At 52.2% G+C, this 19530-nt stretch overlaps 1 protein-coding gene across 4 annotated transcripts in view; it reads right to left on the bottom strand.

Annotated features, from left to right (window-relative positions):
* Positions 1-2045: 2045 nt before the first annotated feature.
* GSN (gelsolin) overlaps positions 2046-19530 on the bottom strand; it is a 54012-nt gene continuing 36527 nt past the window's right edge. For all 4 annotated transcript variants that reach the window (XM_080820559.1, XM_080820560.1, XM_080820558.1 and 1 more), the window contains 13 exons: positions 18477-18626; positions 17277-17366; positions 14610-14742; positions 13236-13324; positions 12826-13041; positions 11000-11133; positions 8751-8841; positions 7325-7495; positions 6516-6690; positions 5258-5382; positions 4946-5023; positions 3235-3295; positions 2046-2823 (listed from right to left, as the gene is read on the bottom strand). In XM_080820559.1, the coding sequence (XP_080676685.1) occupies positions 2654-2823; positions 3235-3295; positions 4946-5023; positions 5258-5382; positions 6516-6690; positions 7325-7495; positions 8751-8841; positions 11000-11133; positions 12826-13041; positions 13236-13324; positions 14610-14742; positions 17277-17366; positions 18477-18626 (1683 nt within the window). In that variant the 3' untranslated portion in view covers positions 2046-2653. The remainder of the gene's footprint in view (positions 2824-3234; positions 3296-4945; positions 5024-5257; positions 5383-6515; positions 6691-7324; positions 7496-8750; positions 8842-10999; positions 11134-12825; positions 13042-13235; positions 13325-14609; positions 14743-17276; positions 17367-18476; positions 18627-19530) is intronic.

The raw sequence follows: 19530 nt of genomic DNA, 5'->3' as shown, positions 1-19530 counted from the left end.
ACTGCCTTGCACACTGTCCAGCCCCAAGTGCACAACCAATACCTCCTGACCAGCCCAAGGTTGGACACGGGATTCAAACCCAGGCCAGCCTCTTCGGCGCCTGTCATGGCCCATCACAATGACACACACATTGTAGGTGACAGGACACAAGTTCACTTTTTTGAGGGCAAAAGTTGTTAGGAAGAGAAACTATGTGGTTGATGTGATTGTGTTCTCAATTCATCATTTTGCCTTTGAGAGAGAAATATGAAGTCCAGTTGACTCCATTACCTTAGGCAACTTCCTTTTTCCCAGCATAGTGGAGCTCTGTCAAAAGACCACAGCCAGCAATAAACTCAAATTGGCCAATAAACCACCTTGAATGGCAGTAGAGGAAGTGAATTCAGGGACAGGTCCACTTGCAATTTGTCTTCCCACAAGTATCCAGGATGTGAGCCGGCTTTTCTAGACAGGCCTCCACCTGCCTCTTAGAGAAGGTTCTAGAAGTTCCAGGTGAAAATGCTGCTTTTGTTCCAGGAATCTGCTTTCGTTAAGTTGATCACTTTGTGAAAGTAACCCTTTGGGGTGAGCCAGGAGTTACAAGATCAGGTCCCAACCCCTTAGCATGGCAGTTGAGGTGCCCTGGGCCCTGCCCACCTCTCAGATGGGAGGCCTAGCCCTCCGCAGCTGGTCCAGCCCTACTGGCTGCAGTCTGTTTCTGAGCACGACGTTCTCCCTCATCACTCCCACTGTACCTGCTGCAGTTTGCCTGAGAGGCGAGACTTCCCCTCCTGCCTCACCTGGAAAATTCCTTCTCCACTCCCCTTGTCCTGTCTGCGTCTGCGATGAATCACAATCTCTGGAGGTAGGGCCCCCAGGGCATCTGTGATTTTAAAAAGCTCCCTGGGCAATCTGAGTGAGCCCCAGCTCTGGAAATGGTAGCGTAAACACACACACCCTTCCTACCACATAAACCTTCACACTGGTCTCTGTTCCACAGTTCCAGGCATGGGAGTCTCACTCTGTAATGGGTGGAGACCGGGAGGAGCAGGGGGCATGGAACAAAGTGAGGGAGAACGTGGGGAGAAAAGACTAGAAGGATAGAAGGGAGGAAAAGGGATCTGTTTCACTGCAGTTTCTTGCTCTGGTTTGGAACATCCACGGAGAAAAGGTCTAGAAGGAGCTCATGGGAAAGTCTAAAAGGGACTTTGTGACACCTTAAGTGAGAGCAGAGATTCAGGGCCCTTGGGGACAAAGCAGGGCACAGAGCAAGTCCCTCTCCCAAGGCTTTGGGAGCCTCAGGGGCACCTTCTGTGACAGTAACTTCAGTAGCCGAGATTTCTCCAAATAGCTTTGGGGCAGCAGAATGACTCACGGAGCGCAGAGGAAGCCAGGAAGGTGCAGGCAGATTAGTTACAGGGTATGTTGGCTGGGAGAATGCACCCTGTCCGGGCTTCGAGGCAGTGAATGCAAATGGCTAAGGCCCCAGCTGCTGGCTTTGAACTCTGTCCCCACATGTGTACCAAAGCCACACCTCCCAATGACAGAGTAGAGTGGGGAGATAAGACACCAAGGCTGCTCCTGCGGGGAGCGCAGCTCCTACACTGGCTGGGACACTGTCTGGGACACTCTAAGTCAAACAGATACTTGCACGCCTGTGTCCACAGCGGTCTTGTTCATGACAGCCGGAACGTGGAAATGACCTGAGTGCCCACGGACGGATGCATGGATAAACCAGACATGGTGTATACACACAACAGGCTAGTATTCTCCCACAAAAAGGAATGAAGTTGTGATGCTTGCTACAAAACATATGAATCTTGGAAACATGCTGCTAAGTGTGACACGCCAGACACAGAGGGCAAACTTTGTACAGGAAAAGGCAAATTCGTGGAGACTGAAAGTCGAATAAAGGCTACCAGCAGAGAGGAGGGAGGAACGGGAGTCACTGTGTAATGGGCACACCATACGTTGGGGACATGAAAAAAGTTTGGATATAGATTGTGGTGATGACCTCACAACACTGTAAACGTGTTTGATGTCATTGGATGCCACTTACAAATGGTCCAAATGAATATTATATGTAGTTTATACCACAGTAAAAAATAACAAAAATGGGACCATATGATTTAAAAAGTTTTTCTTTTTTGGGGGGATAGAGGATTGTTTTAGGGTTTTTTGGTTGGTTTTCCTTGCACTCAGGCATTCCCTGACAGCTCTGGCGGGCTTCCCCGGACTGCTTGGCCATCTGGGATGGGCCCCTCCCAACTCCCTTCCACGCAGACCAGTCCCCTGGACCCATCTCCACACATTCCACCTCATCCTGGCGTCAGCTTCTCGAAGGTCCAGGATTCACACCCAGGGTGAAGGAAGCTCATTCAACGGAGCCAAGGCCCCAGTGAGGCCCCTCCCTGGGCACCCCCAGAGGAATCCCAGGACATAGGCAGCCGCAGCAGGCTCACGCACTTCCGAAAGCTTTTATTGAATTCAATTTCCCAAAAGCACAGATATTTGAGACAATTTCGCGAGGACCCTGACTTTTCACGTGGCTGGTTTTGGCTAGAGTAAAAACACACTCACACACACCAGAGCGGCCCTGCTCGCTGTAAGGTCTCCGACGGATGGACTGTTAGAAAAGGCACTGACTGGGGACAGGGGTGGGGCCTGACCTTCCTCAGGCCGCCAGTTCGGCCATGGCCCTGTCCAAGGGGTCCACAGACCAGTAGTTGTCATCCCAGCCGAGGAACCAGCCCACAAAGGATGGAGGCTCGAAGCCTTGCTTCACGACGGTGATGGGGGTCCGCCTGTCGCGATTGGCTGGGTCCGTCTCGATATAACGCTTAGCTGTAGAAAGACACGTGCAGGGAAAGGAAACCCCAGAAATCCTTAGTGCCTCCTTCAGCAGGGAGAGGAGCTTCAGGGCAGGACTTGCCTAACGTGGCTTCTGGTCTTACTATCCCTGCACTAGATGCCACCATCTAGGGCAATGACCCCACGTGGCTCCTCCACCACCGTGCCCGTGAACCGCAGAAGACACGGGGCGACAGTTCAACTTCCTGCTTCATGAAGCTTATATCATGTCTCAGTCTCGCTCTCCTCTATGGGGAGATACTAATGAACCAGCTTAAGGGCCCCAGCTCCCAAATCAGATCTGGTCAGCTAGCAGGGCTCTGGTCAGGAACTCCCCAGACCCATGCGGGAAGCTGCTCCCACCACACCATAGGACACAGACCCACAGGCACACTCAGTCCTCACCAGAACTCAATGCTTCTGTCTTCTCCTCTTCTTGGGAATCCTTTCCAACCCAGACAAAGACCTGGAGAGAGATGTGAAACGAGAGGGATGTGAGAGTCCCGACCACAGGGAGGGGCCGGGGGCCGGACACAGGACGCAGGCTGCCTCTAACAGAGTCCACAGAGCAGGACTGGGAGGCTTTGGAACCAGGTCTGCAAACTGACGGCCTACCAGCATGCTTTGCTGGCCACCGCCATCACATGTCGGTCTACGGTGTCTCTTCAGATAAGTTTAATTCCCAGCTTACGTTAACATCTGGACTTCCCAGTTCTCTTGAAAACCTGGAGGATCTGGCAACCAGGGGGCTTCACCAACGTGTGGATGAAGCTGAGGGGCAGCCCCCCCGCCCCACTTCGGACCAGCAGTTCCAGGTTGCCTCAGGCTCCAGCAGCCCGTGTCCCCTCCCCCATCTCAGCCCCTCCCTCACCAACACTGCTAAGCAGGAGCCTCGGGCACTGAGTCTGAGATCCCGCTCTACAAGTGCACGAATGGTCCCTCTATGGGCACTGATTTGCTCAGCAAGGGAGCAGCCAAACACATCCTCCCAGCAAATACACCTGAGCCTGCTCTGTGCAGTTTCTGTGTGTCTGGGCTGCGCAGATCTGAGGCTTAGAAAAATACCAGGTTTGAGCTTGAATACAAATATTCTAATACAAACATTTTTATGCCCATCTAACATATTTTAAAGAGCACCTGTCATTGATACACGGATATTAGGCAATGAAACACCGGGCTTGACTTCTCTCACTTATCTACGGATGTGTCCCCTGCTCAACCAGAAGCCCCCTCACGGCAGGGAGTGTGTCTGTTTCGTGCACACAAGGGATTCCAGCATCGTTCCTAGAAGACGGGCGCGCGCAGGAAGTGCTGGCTGAGTGAATGAATGAGCAGATGAGCAGACAGATTACAGAGCCAGTGGAGCAATCGCTCACCATAGCTGGGGGACTCAAGCTGTGAACATTCTAGTACTTGTCTTCTAACTGGGCATTCCGGGAAGCAGAGGCAGAGGGGAGACATGCCTTTGGGGCTGCCTCCTAGAACTCCGATAGCTCTGATGGGAAGGGCTACTCACTGCCATCTCCCATGAGCATGTAAGCCCCACGAGGGCAGGGGAATGCCTGCTTTATGTACTGCTCTATCCCCAGCACCTAGAGCAGTGCCTGGCACGAAGCAGGGCTCAGTTAATATTGACTGACTGAATGAATGGCACCATCCCCTGCCAGTCGCACCCAACAGCCTTCCCTAGGAGAAGCAGCAGAGAGCTCAGAGTCCTCTAAAACAGGAGGTGCACTCCGAAACGTCCGGGTGTCACTCTGTGGACAGCTGATACCTGTGTATGATATGCTAACTTCAAGCTTCTTGGTCAATAGATTTAAAGTAAGAGTTCACACTCCGCTACGGCCCGGGAAAGGATCCTGGGCGTCTGACTTGCATTTATAGGGTACTCTGGAGTTTGCAGATCTTATCTACATCTCATCTTATTGAATTCAGCAAAGTAGGTACCATCACTCCCATTTTGCAGAGGCAGAAATGGAGGCCCAGAAGGGGGAAGGGACTCACTGCAGCACACGGACCTTTCCAGTAACACCTGCCAAACCGATGTTAGAGCTGGAGGTGTAGCGCCTCCCAGGCCCCCAGCCCAGACAGCCTACACCTTCTGTCCTTCACCCACCTGGTCCCAGGTGTCCAGGAGCATGACATCATCTGTGGCCAGGTCTTCCTGCATGAGCTCACCAGGAACCTCTTCGATCTGGGAAGAAACAGAAGGGGTCAGTGACAGCGCACCAGGCCCTGGCATTCCCTCCGCTGGCTTGGCGCACTCGGTCTGTGCTCAGGAGGGAGATGCTCCAGCCTGGAGGGGATCTTCCCTCCCTGCTATGCCCTCAAGGGCTGCCCCCCCCCACACCCCGCTGCTGGCGCCACACTCCTGGGAAGCCTGACTCCTGATGGGGAAGCAGAGGCAGAAACCCCTGCGGGGGCTCACCACAAAACGGCCGATTTTGTTGGAGCAGGCAAAGAGGCGAGGAGGGTGGGCGTCCATCTTCTTGTCCTTCAGTCGTGGGGACGTGCGGTAGGCGGCCTTTCCGCCCAGGGCCTCCCAGAAGCTGTCTGTGAGGGGAGGCCAAGGCAGTTGGCCCCCCAGACACCACCTCTCCCCAGTGCCGCTCATCAGACCCCGCGGTAAAAACCCTGCCCTAGAACGACCCACTGGTCTCAACCCTCCTCCACCCTAAAATCCCAGGGGACCAGAGAGGGATGGGGCCTGAGGGAACCTGAAGGTGATGAAACAGAGACCGGAGAGCCGACCTGGCCCTACGCACACAGCCAGGACTACCTCTGGCTTCCAAATGACGCCAGCGCTGCGGGCTGGGGATAATTATCCCTGCTCAACAACGGGGTGACGGAGGCTCAGAGAGGGTAAGCAACGCGCCCAACATCACACAGCTACTTAGTGGTAAAGCCAGGGTACAAATCCTATCTGACTCTATCCACCCCCCCCAACCCCGTTCTTTCCACTACACCTGCTCTGTCCACATTTGGCTACTGAAGTTCATTAAAATTAAGTATAATTAAACATTCAGTTCCTCATTCTCATTGATTCCCAGCAGACACATTTCAGGCGCTCAGTAGCCAATGTGACTAGCGGCCACCATATTGGCCCCGGGCAGGGGTGAACATGTCCAGCCTCTCAGAAAGTCCCACTGGGCAGTACAGCTATAGACTGAGCTGCTCCTCCCCATTTCTACTGAGCATCAGGCGGGAAGGAATGGGCTCAGAGCAAGAGAAGAGAGACTGAGGGCTGGCATAAAGAAGATGTTCCCACCTACATTCTGGAAACAGAGCAGGTTTATGGCAATTCTGTCCTTGGAGATTCTGAAGATTAGAAGAGACTGCTGTCCTCCTCCACCCCCCCCCCCCACCCCACTGCCATGAAGCTTCTACTCCTGCTTGTCTTTCAAGGCTTCCTAGCAAGTGACCACCTCCTCTAGCGGCCTTCCTTGAATGCCCCAGCCCCCACTGAGCTCTCCTTTCTCTTAGCTCCTATATATAAGGCCTCCCTCTCACTGAACATAGCCCTCATTTGAATTCAACCTGCTTTTCTTGGACACACCTTCGGGGGCAGGCACTAGAAGGGGCAAGGATCTCGAGCCCCCCCCCCCCCCACCAAGCAGAAAGAAGGGAGGGAACCTAAGAGCTACAGTCCCCGGAGAACACCAGGCCTCTCCAACCCCCACGCCTACCTGGCTCGCTGCCTTCTGCCACCTGTACAGGTTGGGCCCGCAGTACCCTGAGCAGCTCCTGGGCTCCCGTCTTCTCCGCCTCGCTGGCTCCTGCACCCACCCACAGGTAGGCGGCCGATGGCGTTTTCAGGACAAAGGCATCGTTGGAGTTCAGCGCACCAGCCTTAGGAATAATCTGGGAAGGCAACACTCAATCAGAAACCAGACAGAAAGCCCTCAGCCCCCTCCTTACTATCCAGGAGACCCTGCAGTAGGACCAGCTCTTAGTTGGAGACCTGGAAGAGCACTCCCATCACAGCTGAGGGCACGGAGTTTAGACAGTGGGGGGTTTAGTTGATTCCCATGATTCACTAATGTGCTGTGGCTCAACATAGTCATTCTAGAATTCTGGGTTACATTAACAGAAGTTAAGTGCCCAGAACAAAGGAGGGGATAGTCCCATTCTCCTCTAGGCTGCTCTGACTATCCTATAGGATTATGTTCAGGTCTGCACCTTCCACCATAAAAGGGATGGTAGCCATGTGGCATGAAATCAGGAAGTGTCCCCATGGGGAAGAACGGACTACCTCTTAGGCAATAAGCTTCCCATTATGAAAGGTATGCAAGAAGCCCCAGGTATCCTTGAGACAAGAGGAAGTCTAAGACATACAATTCTGCTTCCCAGGCCAGGGAAGTTACAAAAAGCTGCCTCTTAACCGCTGACCCCAAGATCCCCACCCCCACCAGTCCTGTGCCCAGACATCTACCCATCAAGCATGGGAGGTTTCAAGCAGGCCAATCCCTCCTGGGGTCCAGGGCCTGGGCCTCACCTCAACGGCTCTGGTGGCTCCGGAGCTGCTGGCCCGGACCTGGAAGAGGCGGGTACTGGCAGGGGCCGTCTGTCCGCCCTCGCGGGATGTGCCGCCCTTGTAGATGATCATAGGTTTCCCACCAAACAGGCTCATGAGGTGGGCGGGCTCCTTGCCTTGGACCACACGGCTCTGGCAGGGCAACAGGACAGCAAGTCAGGCAAGGAGAGCGGGGGCATTTGTGCTACTGTGTGGCAGCAAGCTCATGCCCCCACCCCAGCCAGTGTGGCCTAGGCCCTTCCTCCAGACCAGGCCAGCACGCTGGTGTCTGCACGCCCAGCACACAGGAGCTGGGCGGGGACAAGGGGAGTTCCCGGAAAGCTGGAGACAGCACCACTGCCTCACGGCCCCCAGGCACTGCCTTGGCTGCTCTCCCCTCCCATAAGGACCTGCCTTACTGACCCTGAGTCCAGTCCAAGAACAAGAGACCCATGTTTGCAAATATTCCCTTAAATAGAAACCCTGGGTTGTTCGTGGACATTCTTTCAGAATGGTGACGTCAGCCCAGGGCATGAAAGATGGCAGAGTGGTAAGAATAGAGCTTTCTAGATATGGAGAGACCCCTCTTGCCCAGCCAGAGGAACCTCCTAAACCCATAAATCCCTTCACATCACATTTACCATGGAGCACTATCCTCTTCTGCTCAGGGTTAAGGTCAATCCTCACCATGGCTTCTGCATGGTCTGGCCCCTCTGAGCACCTCTTGAGACTTCTCTCATGGCACTCTGTCCCTTGTTCTACTGCTCAATGCCCCCACCCACCTCAGGGCCTTTGCATATACTCTTCCCTCTGCCTATAATGTGCCTGCCCAACTCCTACTCACTTCTTAGGTCCCAGCAGAAAAGTACCTTCCTAAGGAGGTCCCTGTCTAATCCAGTTAGATCCTACCCAGGATCTCTATGGCCTTACACTTTACACGTATGTAACAGGGGACTATTATGGGCCAGGCATGGCTCTAAATGTTTTACTGATATTAACTCTTTATCCACATGGCAATCCTGGGCAGAGAGAGGATACTTTGAGACTATGCAGGCACAGAGAGGTTAAGTGACTTGTCCATGGTCACCCAGAGGTGAGACAGGATTCAACCCACAGGAGGCTGGCTCCACGTCTGCCCTCTGCCTGCACCACCATGCTGCCTCTCCAGCTCCTCTCTCCGTGTTGCAGTCTGTGATCACACATTTATTTGCCTGAGTGTCTGCTGAACACCCTTCTCCCCCCGAGACTGCAAACCACATTGGCACAGGGGCGCCCCATGGCTGCAGATGGTGTCGGGCACCCCGCTGCATGAATGTGTGGGGGACGGGTGGATGGACAGTCCGACAGAGGAGGAACCCAACGGACGAGGTGCAGGGTGAGACCCAGTGGGGCATCAGGCTGGTCTCACCTGCACAGGGGACCCTCCAAGCTCCTCATCCAGCTGGGCGGTCAGGATGGCAGACGCGGCGACCTCATCCTGCGTGGACTGGGCACCTTGCCTGGAAGAGGAAGCTATGCTCAGCACCAAGGTTTGCACAGAACCCAGAGTGTCTTCTTGGCCCTGGGCCTTGAGAAACCCACAAGTCTCCAGATTACAGGTAGTGAAACTGACAGGGAAAGGGATTCTCTCAAGAGCTGCCAGTGCCAGGAACCCAACCCACATGCCACATCCCCAGCTCAGCATCTGGCCTTCTTCTGAGATCTGAGCAAAACCAATGGTCTCCCTTATCCTAAATGTGTCCTGTGGGCCGGCCGGCGGGCTCATCTCAGGCTGGGCAGCCACAAGGGAAGGTGCCCCAAGATGCCAAGGTGGAGAAAGGTGGCCAGGACATTTCTTAAGGTCAGAGAAGCAAGCAGGACACGAGCCCTTTGCAGGAAAAGACATCAGTACTTAGCCTCCTGTGAACCTGCTCAGAACAGTCTGCACAGATGTCCACCAAAGGACCCACGGTGCTTGCCCTGAAAGGGCAGACTCGGCAGGGGCTTGGCTTTCCGCCCCACCTTTTCCTATACTGTCCAAACTCATAACTAACATGTGTTATCTGTAGAAGCAAACAAAATCTGACAAATCAAGGTGCTGACGCAGCTGTTGTTTTTAAAAAAATGCCACCTTCTAAATTTTGTACATGTATGGATTACCTACTCAAAAAAAAATTATTTGAAGCTGCTTTTAAAAGTCTGACTTTGTCACAGAGAGGCATTCTACAAAATAACCAACCGGCACTCTTTCCAAGTACCAAGGCCATGAGAGAAAAGACTAAGGAGCTGTCACATATTAGGACACTGTGATTCATGTCTAAGGAGGCTTGATGACTAAGGGCCATGTGGGATCCTGGGTTAGATCTGGGCCACAAAGAAGACATGAGTGGGGCGACTGGTGAAATCCAAGCAAGGTCTACAGATTGGTAAATAGTATTGCACGCAATGTTAACTTCTTGGTTTTGATCATTGTACTGTGGTTAGGGAGAGAGATGTGTAATGGGTACATGGAAATTGTACCATTTTTGCACCTTTTTGGGAAGCCTCGAGTTATTTCAAAACAAAAAATTTAAAGAGGAAGAAATTCAACCATCAGCAGAAAGTTTTGAGATGGTATAGCAAGAGAAACACAAGCTAAAAATATACTAAGATGCTGTCTTATCTACTGTAAGGTTGACAAAGATCCAAAAGTTTGACAACACAGTCCACCAGCGAGGCTGTGGGGAAACAGACACTCACTAGTGCCACTGGGAACATGAAATGCTGCAGAGCCCATCTATGGAAACTGGGCACCATCTATCAAAATGACAAGTGCATTTAGTATTTGACCCAGCAATCCCACTTCTGGGAACTTACCCTACAGACATTTCTCTACACATTCAAAATGATATTTGTTTAAAGGTCACTAATCATAGCAATGCTTGTAATAGCAAAAGACTGGAATCAATCCAAGTATGCACTAGCAGGGAATCTGTCAAACAAGTGACAGTGTAGCGACACAACATAATATTATGCAGCTGTAAAGGGGGAAAAAAAAAAAGAACAAGAAAGTACCCTAGGTACTGACATGGGTCGATCTCCAGGAAGTACTAAGTGAAAAAACCAAAGTGCAAGACAATATACACAGGGTGCTATCCTTTGAAGGACAGGGAAGGGAGGGAGCTAGCAATATAGTTGGAGTTGCAGGAATTATTACCGGAAGAATATATAACAAAATGAATGAAAGCTGTTACTCATGGAGGGGTGGGGACTGGAGAATCGGATGAAGGGGGATGGGGTGGGAACAAGATTTCTCAGATACCTTTTTATTTTGTCTCGGTTTTTGAATGACGTGAATGCACTGCCCATTTGAATGGAATTCAAATAATTTTTAATTAGAAGACACGTGGGAGGCGAATGGCCCTCGGTATAGTACTTGGCGTGGAATTGTGGGAGGGAGCTTCTGGTTGCTTCTCCCTATTCACTGTACCTCCTACCAGGGTCATGTGCTATTTTTGGAAGAATGGTTTAAATGTTGTTTCAAGAAATAAGACAAGTGGTGTCACCCTGTAGATAGGAGCCCCCTCCCCCCCCATGTGGCCAGTCCACTGCAGGCCTCTCAGCCCCATGAAGTGCTCGGGGCCCAGGTGGAGCCCACCCCCCCCCCGCCCACCCAGCCACATGACCCCACAGCCTCACCAGTTGTAGATGATCTGTCCCTGACGGTTGCCGTGACGGTAGTTGTACAGAATGATGTAACTGTCCCCACCGTAGAACTGCCCATACGTGGAGGGGTCCACGGGCACTTTGTTGGAGCCTTCGATTCTCCAGATCTGCCAGGACAAGGCTGGGCTCAGACGCAGTGTGGTACCCCCCCCACCCCCCAACTCAGGCTAGCGGGGGAACCGCAGTGCAGTGGATCTGGGTTATCCAACAGGACGAGCTTTTTATATATGGCTCCACTGGGGCTCAGGCTGAACCCCAAGAATTTGCCCCCATCACAGAGCCAGTAGGATTCAAAAACCAGATCCTTATATGATGCCCCCACCCCACCCCCTAGTTCCGCCTCAGAGGGGTCAGCACAGGCACAGGGAGCTGCACAGTGGTACTGAGAATGTGCTTTCGGGGAGGGTAACACAGTGAGTGCCCACCTCCACCTGTCCTGAGATCAAGTGAGTTTACTCAAGGCAGTCTCGGACAGCACCTGGCCCAGGGTGACAGCACGTAGGGGAAGCTACTCTCATTTTAGAATTATGATTGAGGTGATTACTAATGATAGGGTTATCTGTAACGTTCGTGAGTTATCTGGATTTTACAGATCACCTCCAGAAGCAGGGGCATCCCTAGGCGACCTCTGAATGACCCTGCTGGCAGGTCTCTTCCCAGAGCCCCAGTGAGCTTTTCCCAAGCGGTCATGAGGTCCTGCAGCGCCACCTGGTGGTACTCCAGAGACACCGCGCTCTCCAAGACCAAGATTCTCTGGACCTTGAAAATTCTGGGTGAGGGAGTGGGATTAAACCCCATTTTTACAGGTGAGAAGAGTGAGGCTCAGAGAGGGCACTCAGCCAGGCTGCCAGAGCTCTTTCCACCGGCGCTACCCGGAACATTTGCACTGCATCCTTCTCTCCCACTGAAGTAGTACATGAGTGAACAAGTGATTATAATACCAATGACAAAAGCAATAATAAATAAAAATCAACACTTTCGCTGCTTCTAGTATGTGGAATGGAAACAAACAAACAAACAAACAAGTAGACTCTACTTCATAAACATCTCTGAACCCCAGCCCCCACCTCTCCATCTTCACCGTGACCTTCCTGGCACCCAGGCTGTCTTCTCTTGTCTACACTATTACAGCAATCTCCTCAGGGGGTCTCCACCGTCATTTTCCTACCTCTAATCCATTTTCACAGCAAGTTTCAAAAGCACAGAACTGAGCTTGTTGCCTGTCTGCTTTTAAAGCAAGAAAACCCTCACTTGCACCCACGGGTTAGGGGATCGAGTCCACACTCCTGGATGCGGCATTCAAGGCCCTTCCTTGAGGATGCAGCAGCCCGAGGCTCTTGGGACAGTTCCCTGCCTGGAATACCCATCATTCTTCCTCTCTTGCAGCAAACTTCGACCCACCCTCTGGGGCCCAACCGAAGTGTCCCCAGCTCTGTGAAGATTGCCCCAACCACCCCGCCCCTTTTGCCCTTTCTCTGTTCCCATCATCTGTGTGCGCGCCTCCAATCTTCCACTGACTGCTCAGGTCTGAGCAATCAGCTGTGGCTGTGCTTACACCAGGCACTCCTGCCAGCAGGGGGAGGTCTGAGACACTTGGCCCAGGGCCTGGCACACAGCAGGTGCTTGCGGTATGCTGGCTGTGAAAATTAACTAAGGCAAAAGAATCCTACCCACCAAGACTGGGGTCAAAACCTCATAGAGGAAGGACCTCAGGGAAGCAGGAGGCAATGCATGAGCCAGAGGTGCCTGGGAGGGAGCCTGGGAGGGGCCTGGACACACGCACCCAATCCCCCAGGCACCTGTTTCTGGCCTGTGCCATCGTCATCCATGCCGTGCTGGGCTGCCATGGCCGTGGATGTGTGCAGTGTGGCAGCATCGAAGGGCACGCGCTCCACATTGGCGATGTGGCTGGAGAGGTAGGCCAAGCCTGGGCCGTCTGTCTGGTCTGGGTCCCGCCAGTTCTTGAAGAACTGCTTGAACAGTGGGGTCTCACCACCCTCAGGAAGGACAGAGACCTGGACAAGAGAGGGAAGAGCAGGATGGGGCTGTGCTCAGGTCCCCCTGAGGACAGGGGCCTCCCGGCACAGGTCCTCAGGGCAGACTCAGACACCCAGTCCACACGGAGCAGGGGGAGACACCCACGCCATCCCAGCCCGGCCCCAGCTGAACTAGACCCAACTTCACTATGCTGCTTGGCTCTGAGACTCACCTGGGTCTGCCTGGGGTAGTCCATCTTGGAGATGAAGTCAGAGGCCGTTTTGAGGGCAGCCTTCCTCTCCTCTGTGTTGGCCTGCCTGCCTGTGGGGGATGGGGGATGAGGCACCCGGAGTCGGTGCTACGTCCTAACGTCCAGTGGTCCAGGAGAAGCAGCAGCCGAACCACCCTCCCTATCCTTCTGAGGCTGCAGACAGCCCAGACCAGACCCCGGCCCCAAGATGACCACTCCAAGAGCCACTGGGGGCCCACCTGGGGGGTCCTAACTGATGACAGTAACCACACCAACAGTTGTAGTTTTGTAGTCCATTTACGAAGCATGTACTCTGTGCTCAGAACTGTGCAAAGCTGATTTTATTTAATCCACACAACGACCCTTTGTGAGAAAGATCATTATCATCCTGTCCCATCGACATAAAAGAAAACCAAGGTCTTAGAGAGGTGACTTGACCAAGGCCATACAGCAAGGGGGAGAGCTGTGATAAGATTCTGAAGCCCACACACCACATCCTCGGGCCCCCTTCTTGCTCCAGTCCATCTGTCTGCAGTGGAGACCTCCTCCCACTCCCCAGTCTGAAGTTCACCCCAACCCTGAGAGCCTCCCCATGCCTACACAGCTCCTGGACAGCAGGTGCCAGCCCACAGTCCCCAGCTTTCTTATAGCCAATGCTGAGGGGTCCAAATAATAATAATAATAATAATAATAATAATAATAGCAGCTACAAGTGCTCAATCTCTCTCTCCCCCTCTGCCCTTCTCTGTGCACCCACCAACTCCCTCCTGCTTCTGTCCTCCTCCCCTGGACAAGCGGGATGTCAATGGGCCCTCTCAGAAACATCTGGGCCAATGTTTTACAAGATGTTTTACAAGAACCTCTGATAATCAGTCCCACAAGACATTCCCTACAGATTCCATGAACCTCTAGCATACCATTTCCCAAATAGAAACCAAATCACTTTCATGAAAAGCCCCAAAATACATTAGCAAGTTAAAGGCTCTTAAAAGTCCTGCAGTCAACAAGCCTATTACCAGTGTTGCCCATGAACTTATCTGACCAAAGAAGTATACACTTTTTTTTTTTTTTTTTACATGATGCCAATTAGCCTCTGAGAGAACTGGTATTGTAACATACTTGGGAAACACTGGTTTTAGCCCAAATGGGACATCTACCTGGAGAGGGTAAGCCAAGTGCCCAAGATCACAAAGCAAGTCAATTGCAAAGCCAGGGTTTCAGAACAAGGCTCAATTTCTGTTCCAGAGCCTGCCATGCCTCAGGGCACCTGCAACACCCACTCTAGTCTCCCAGGGCTACAGGACTCCCACTGAGGGCCTGGGGGCTGATCAGAGACCCTTCCCCTTTCCCCAGTACCTTTCCAGACAAAGATTTTCCCATCTCTGCCATGGTCCAGTATGAAGCAGTCCTCGGACCTCAAGGCCCCCTGGGCAAAGGGGTTCTCATCAGCCACGAGGGAGACCGACATGGTGCCGGCACCATTGGAGACCTGAGGGGACAAGGGACAGGAAGCCCAGAACATGAGTGACATCCACCACTTTGGCCTGCCCAGGCAGCACCCTCAAGCTGACACATGGGTGGCCCACATCCCACCTGCCACCTCAACCAACATGGGAGTGTAGCAGCCAGACCCGTTTCCCCAAGCTCTGAGGCACACTCAGGTTTCCCTTTCCCTTCTCTGCTTTGCTGAAGCCATACCTGTGACCACCGTACCCATGTAATGGGGAAACTGTACAGAAAGGGAAGGGGGGTAAGACACAGGCGTGCAGGTAGCATATATCTGTACAGTTGGCCGAGGAGACAGACAATCTCATTAGTAAAAAAAAAAAAAAAAAAAAAAAATTTGGGGACGCCCAGGTGGCTCATTCAGCTCAGGTCATAATCCCAGGGTCCTGGGATCAAGTACTACATTGGGCTCCTTGCTCAGCAGGGAGCCTGCTTCTCCCTCTCCCTCTGCCCCTCCCACTGCTTGTGTTCTCTCTCTCTCTTTGACAAATACATGAAATCTTTAAAAAAGAAGAAGAAGAATGTAAATGCAGACGCAGTGTGGTATCCTGGATTGGAATCGGGAACGAGAAACTGGGGAAACCCAAATCAAGTCTGTCGTTTAGTTAACAGTGTTGAACCACCGTCAATTTCCTAATGTTGACAAATGTCTCTGGTTATGATAAGACGTTAAGGAGAAGCTGGATGAAGGGTATGTGGAACCCTCTGTCCTATCTTTGCAACTTCTCTGCAAACCTTTAGATTATTCCAAAACGAAAAGCTTTCACGAAATTAAAATGAAACTGTGCCACGCTAGTCAAAACCCAAAACACTGACAATCCCCAGTGTTGACAAGGTTCCCAGTAATCTGGGAGCCCTTCCAGAGTGCAGTTTAATAATGTATCAGAACTTTAAGTAACAAACGTTCTACATTCACTGAGTAGTTACTACATGCGGTTCTGAGCAATTTGTATAACTTAATAACTTGTCATTTTAGAACTCCTTTAATCCTTGCATTAACCCTATGATAGTTCTACTTGTATCCCCTTTTTATTCACAAGGAAACCAGGGCACAGAGAGGTGCACAGCTCGAAAGCCAGACCTGGGATTCGAAGCCAGGCAATCTGACTCTGGAACCGGTATTTTCAATCACTGACTTATTATTCAGGCTTTGACCCAAAAAATCCATGTCTGGGAACTTGCTCTAAGGCCATACTCAGCACAGGTGCACAGAGAGGGACCGTGTGCAATCAGTAAAGGTAGAAACATTCTAGTGGCCATCAGTGTCTGCTGAGATTCTGACATTCAGAAAACAGAATACGACAGAGCTACTACAAAGGACCAGTTAGATCACTGTGCTAGAAAGATTCCTGGCCACACTGAGAGGGGAAAAAAGGTCACAGAAAAGCATGAATACTTTGGATCCATTTATATCAAACAGAGATGGAAAAGCGTGTAATTAGATACAAAAAGATGTAATCTGGACCTTCTTTCACCAAAATGATAGCCGTATAACCATGGTAACCCTTAAAAAAGGATGCAGGAGAGGCTGGTTTTTTAAAAATTGAGTTTCGTTACTTTTATAATTAAAACATTTTAAAAATAGCACTTGTTATCTTAAACTATTGAAATTGCATTGACATTAATTTTCTTTTTATGTTCTGGAGTATTGCTTACTATCTTCTTCATGAATGTACTTTTTTTTTTTTTTTTAGATTTTATTTATTTACTTGACAGAGAGAGAGAGAGAGAACACAAGTAGGCAGAGAGGCAGGCAGAGAGAGAGGGGGAAGCAGGCTCCCTGCTGAGCAGAGAGCCCAATGCGGGGCTCGATCCCGGGACCCTGAGATCACGATCCGAGCCGAAGGCAGAGGCTTAACCCACTGAGCCACCCAGGTGCCCCATGAATGTACATTTCTTTACAATCAGAATAAAAATCAATGCGGTTTTTCCTTGGAGGTGATGGAAATCTGCACCCCCTTTTGTTGTAACTTTACCACAAAAAAGCCGAGGGCTCAACATGAGCATCATGGGCTAGGCCAGGCTTTCACCCAGTGCTCGGCCATGAGAGGCCAGAGTTCTCAGCTCAAGCTCAGCCTGAGTTTTAAAAATCAAAAGAAATAAATTATAAATAAAATAACTACACACACACAGGCATGTGCCCATTTCTGTAGTGTTTCCCCAAGCATTTTCCTAAATCAGTTTTCTCTGTGGACTCCTAGAAATCTTCCAAAGTTGACCTTACTCTCCTACCCCCATTTTCCAGGTGAGGAAACTGAGACCTAGAGAAAAACGATGTGCCGCCCAAGACCGCACAGACGAGCAGGATGTGACTGTGTCTACAGTTGATCAAATTCTCTTATGGCACAGGAAGGCAGAGGAAGTAGACAGATGTCTGCTAGAGACACATGGGAGCCGAGCCCCCCAGCCCGAGGGCACTCTGCTCTGCATCCCCACGGCAGTAGAGCTTGGGAAGACCGAGTCCCCCGCCTCCCTGTCCCAGCCCCACACCCAGGGAACAGAGCAGCCGAGGCTCACCTTGTAGAGTTTGGCCAGCTTGCGGTTGGCTGCGTCCTCCTTGGCCGTGTCCTCCGTACCTGCAGGCAGAGCTGGCTTAGGGCCCAGCACCTGCAGGAGATGAGGGGTGGAAGAAAGCATGGCTTGATCTCCTGGTGGATCGCAGGGAGGGGCCTGGGCTCCTCAAACAGCTCCCTCCCCAGGCAGGCGGGGACCCCCCACCCAGGCAACCACCGTGACCCTCCTCCAAGGGTAAGATGCCCTCCAGAGATGTCCTACATCTTTACACGTGCCTCCTGCATGTGGGTCTCAACTAGAGCTACCCGTCAAGTCCTTCCCTCCCTGCTGCCTCAGACACCCACTCTCCCACTTCTTCCCAGGCTTTCTCGGAGTGACAAACACCCTCCCCCACATGCCTTTACGTGATCCCACTTAAAGCTCACACCCATGAGGCCCCGATGGCCACTCTCACTTTACCGAGGAGAAACCTCAAGTCCAGAGAGCTCAAGTATCTTGTACAAACAGCTATGGGCGGGGCTAAGCCAGAACTTGAACCTGGATCCCTGTGATTTCACAGCCTATTTTCACTCCTCCATTCTGGGCTACTCCAGAGTCAACAGCGCCAGTTATGGCCCCTTCCAAGCCATGGCTGGTATCCAGTCTCTTCCCCATAACAACCTTCTGCTCTTCCTAAAAACTGGAACTCAACACCCCCAGACAAGTAGGAGCCAAAGGGCATAGAGCAGTGCTCACTGGTCTCCTCCTTTTCCTGGTGAATTCTGCCTCTATTGATATGTCCTCAAAGAACAATGGCTGGCAATGCCATCCTGCATTTGCCAAATGGGCCATAAATCACTAGGAAGATCCGAAGAGGAAAGAGGGGATTGGGTCAGTTGTCTCTTTCTGATCTGGCTGCAGGACCAGGATTGCTCTCAAGGGATGCCACAACCCTCCTCCTCAGTTCCGTGGAGGACCTGGCTTTCCCAGCTGGAGGGTGTGGCTCACAACCGCAGCAGTTGCCAGGCCCTGGGATTCCAGCCCCACCTCTCAGGGGAGTCTGGGAATTGCCGAGGAAGTTGCTCTTCCCCACTCTCTGAGGAGTTCCAGCTTAGTGGAAAAACAACTTCGCCTCATGATTGCCTAACCAACAGAGGGACAAAAGGAGCAGCCCAGATCTGCGCTCAGCCCCACCCTGCACCCCTGGGGTACGGCTGTGCGTACCTGGAGCATCGCCTCAGGCTCAGCACCCTCCTCCGACACGTGCACTCGGGCCCGGCCACTCCGCTCGTTGTCCCGGATGCCCTTGGACACCTGTGTGGCCTTCAGCCTCTCAAATCGGTTGCTGTTAGAGCCACACCACTGGTGGATGTCCTGTAAGACAGGGACCCTGCGTCAGGCAGTGCCCCAGCCTCCAAATCAGCCCCACCCAATGACACGGCAAGGAGGGGACTCCAGGGCAGGTGTTAAGTCCCCCTTGTTCTGGGCCTGCCCACGTGACACTGACAGGGCACACACACGCCCACACCCAAGCACAGTGGGCGTGATCCGTGTGCGCCAGTGTGTGCGAGTACACAGCTTGGAGCATGTTTCACACACAGAATGTGCATAAAAATGCCCGCCGGCTGGTGGGAGCGGAAACTGGCACAACCACGTTGGAAAACCCTTCGGCTGCAGCTACTAGAGCTCAGCATATGGCTATGCTGTGACAGCACCCCTCGCACAGGCGCACTCCACATGCCCCCCTGAGACCCACGGGAGAACACTCGGGGAGCACGCCTGGAATTGCCTCAAACCAGAAACCGAGTGTCCAGGAACAACAAAAGCATAGATAAACAGGGGCACGTCAGCCCAGTTCAAGGTGACGTAGCAAGGAGAACGGACAACCTGTGAGCAGATGCCGTACGGATAGAGCTCAGAAACAGAATGTTGATCAGAAGTTGTCATAAGAATGATTCCGTGCACATCGAGTTCAGAAGCGGGTGGAACCCTGCTATGTGGCTCAGAGTTCAGGAGGATGGATGCCCTTGGGCTTGAAGGGACTGGATGGGGACAGGGGAGGACTTCTGTGAGCTCATGACCTTCTGTGACTTGATCCTGGTGTTGGCTACACCAGCGTGCTCACTTTGAGAAATCCACTGAGTGGTACACTCAGGATTCACACACTCTTTCGTGGACCTATTATACTTTAATAAAAAGCTTACGCTCAATATATTTGCCTCTGTTTGCATGGACATCACAGCACGAACCCAAACGAGGGGGCAGTGGAATGTCTGGC

The sequence above is a fragment of the Martes martes genome (assembly GCF_963455335.1).
Source record: "Martes martes genome assembly, chromosome: 12".
Taxonomy (NCBI): domain Eukaryota; kingdom Metazoa; phylum Chordata; class Mammalia; order Carnivora; family Mustelidae; genus Martes; species Martes martes.
This window is presented reverse-complemented; position numbering and strand designations above follow the sequence as displayed.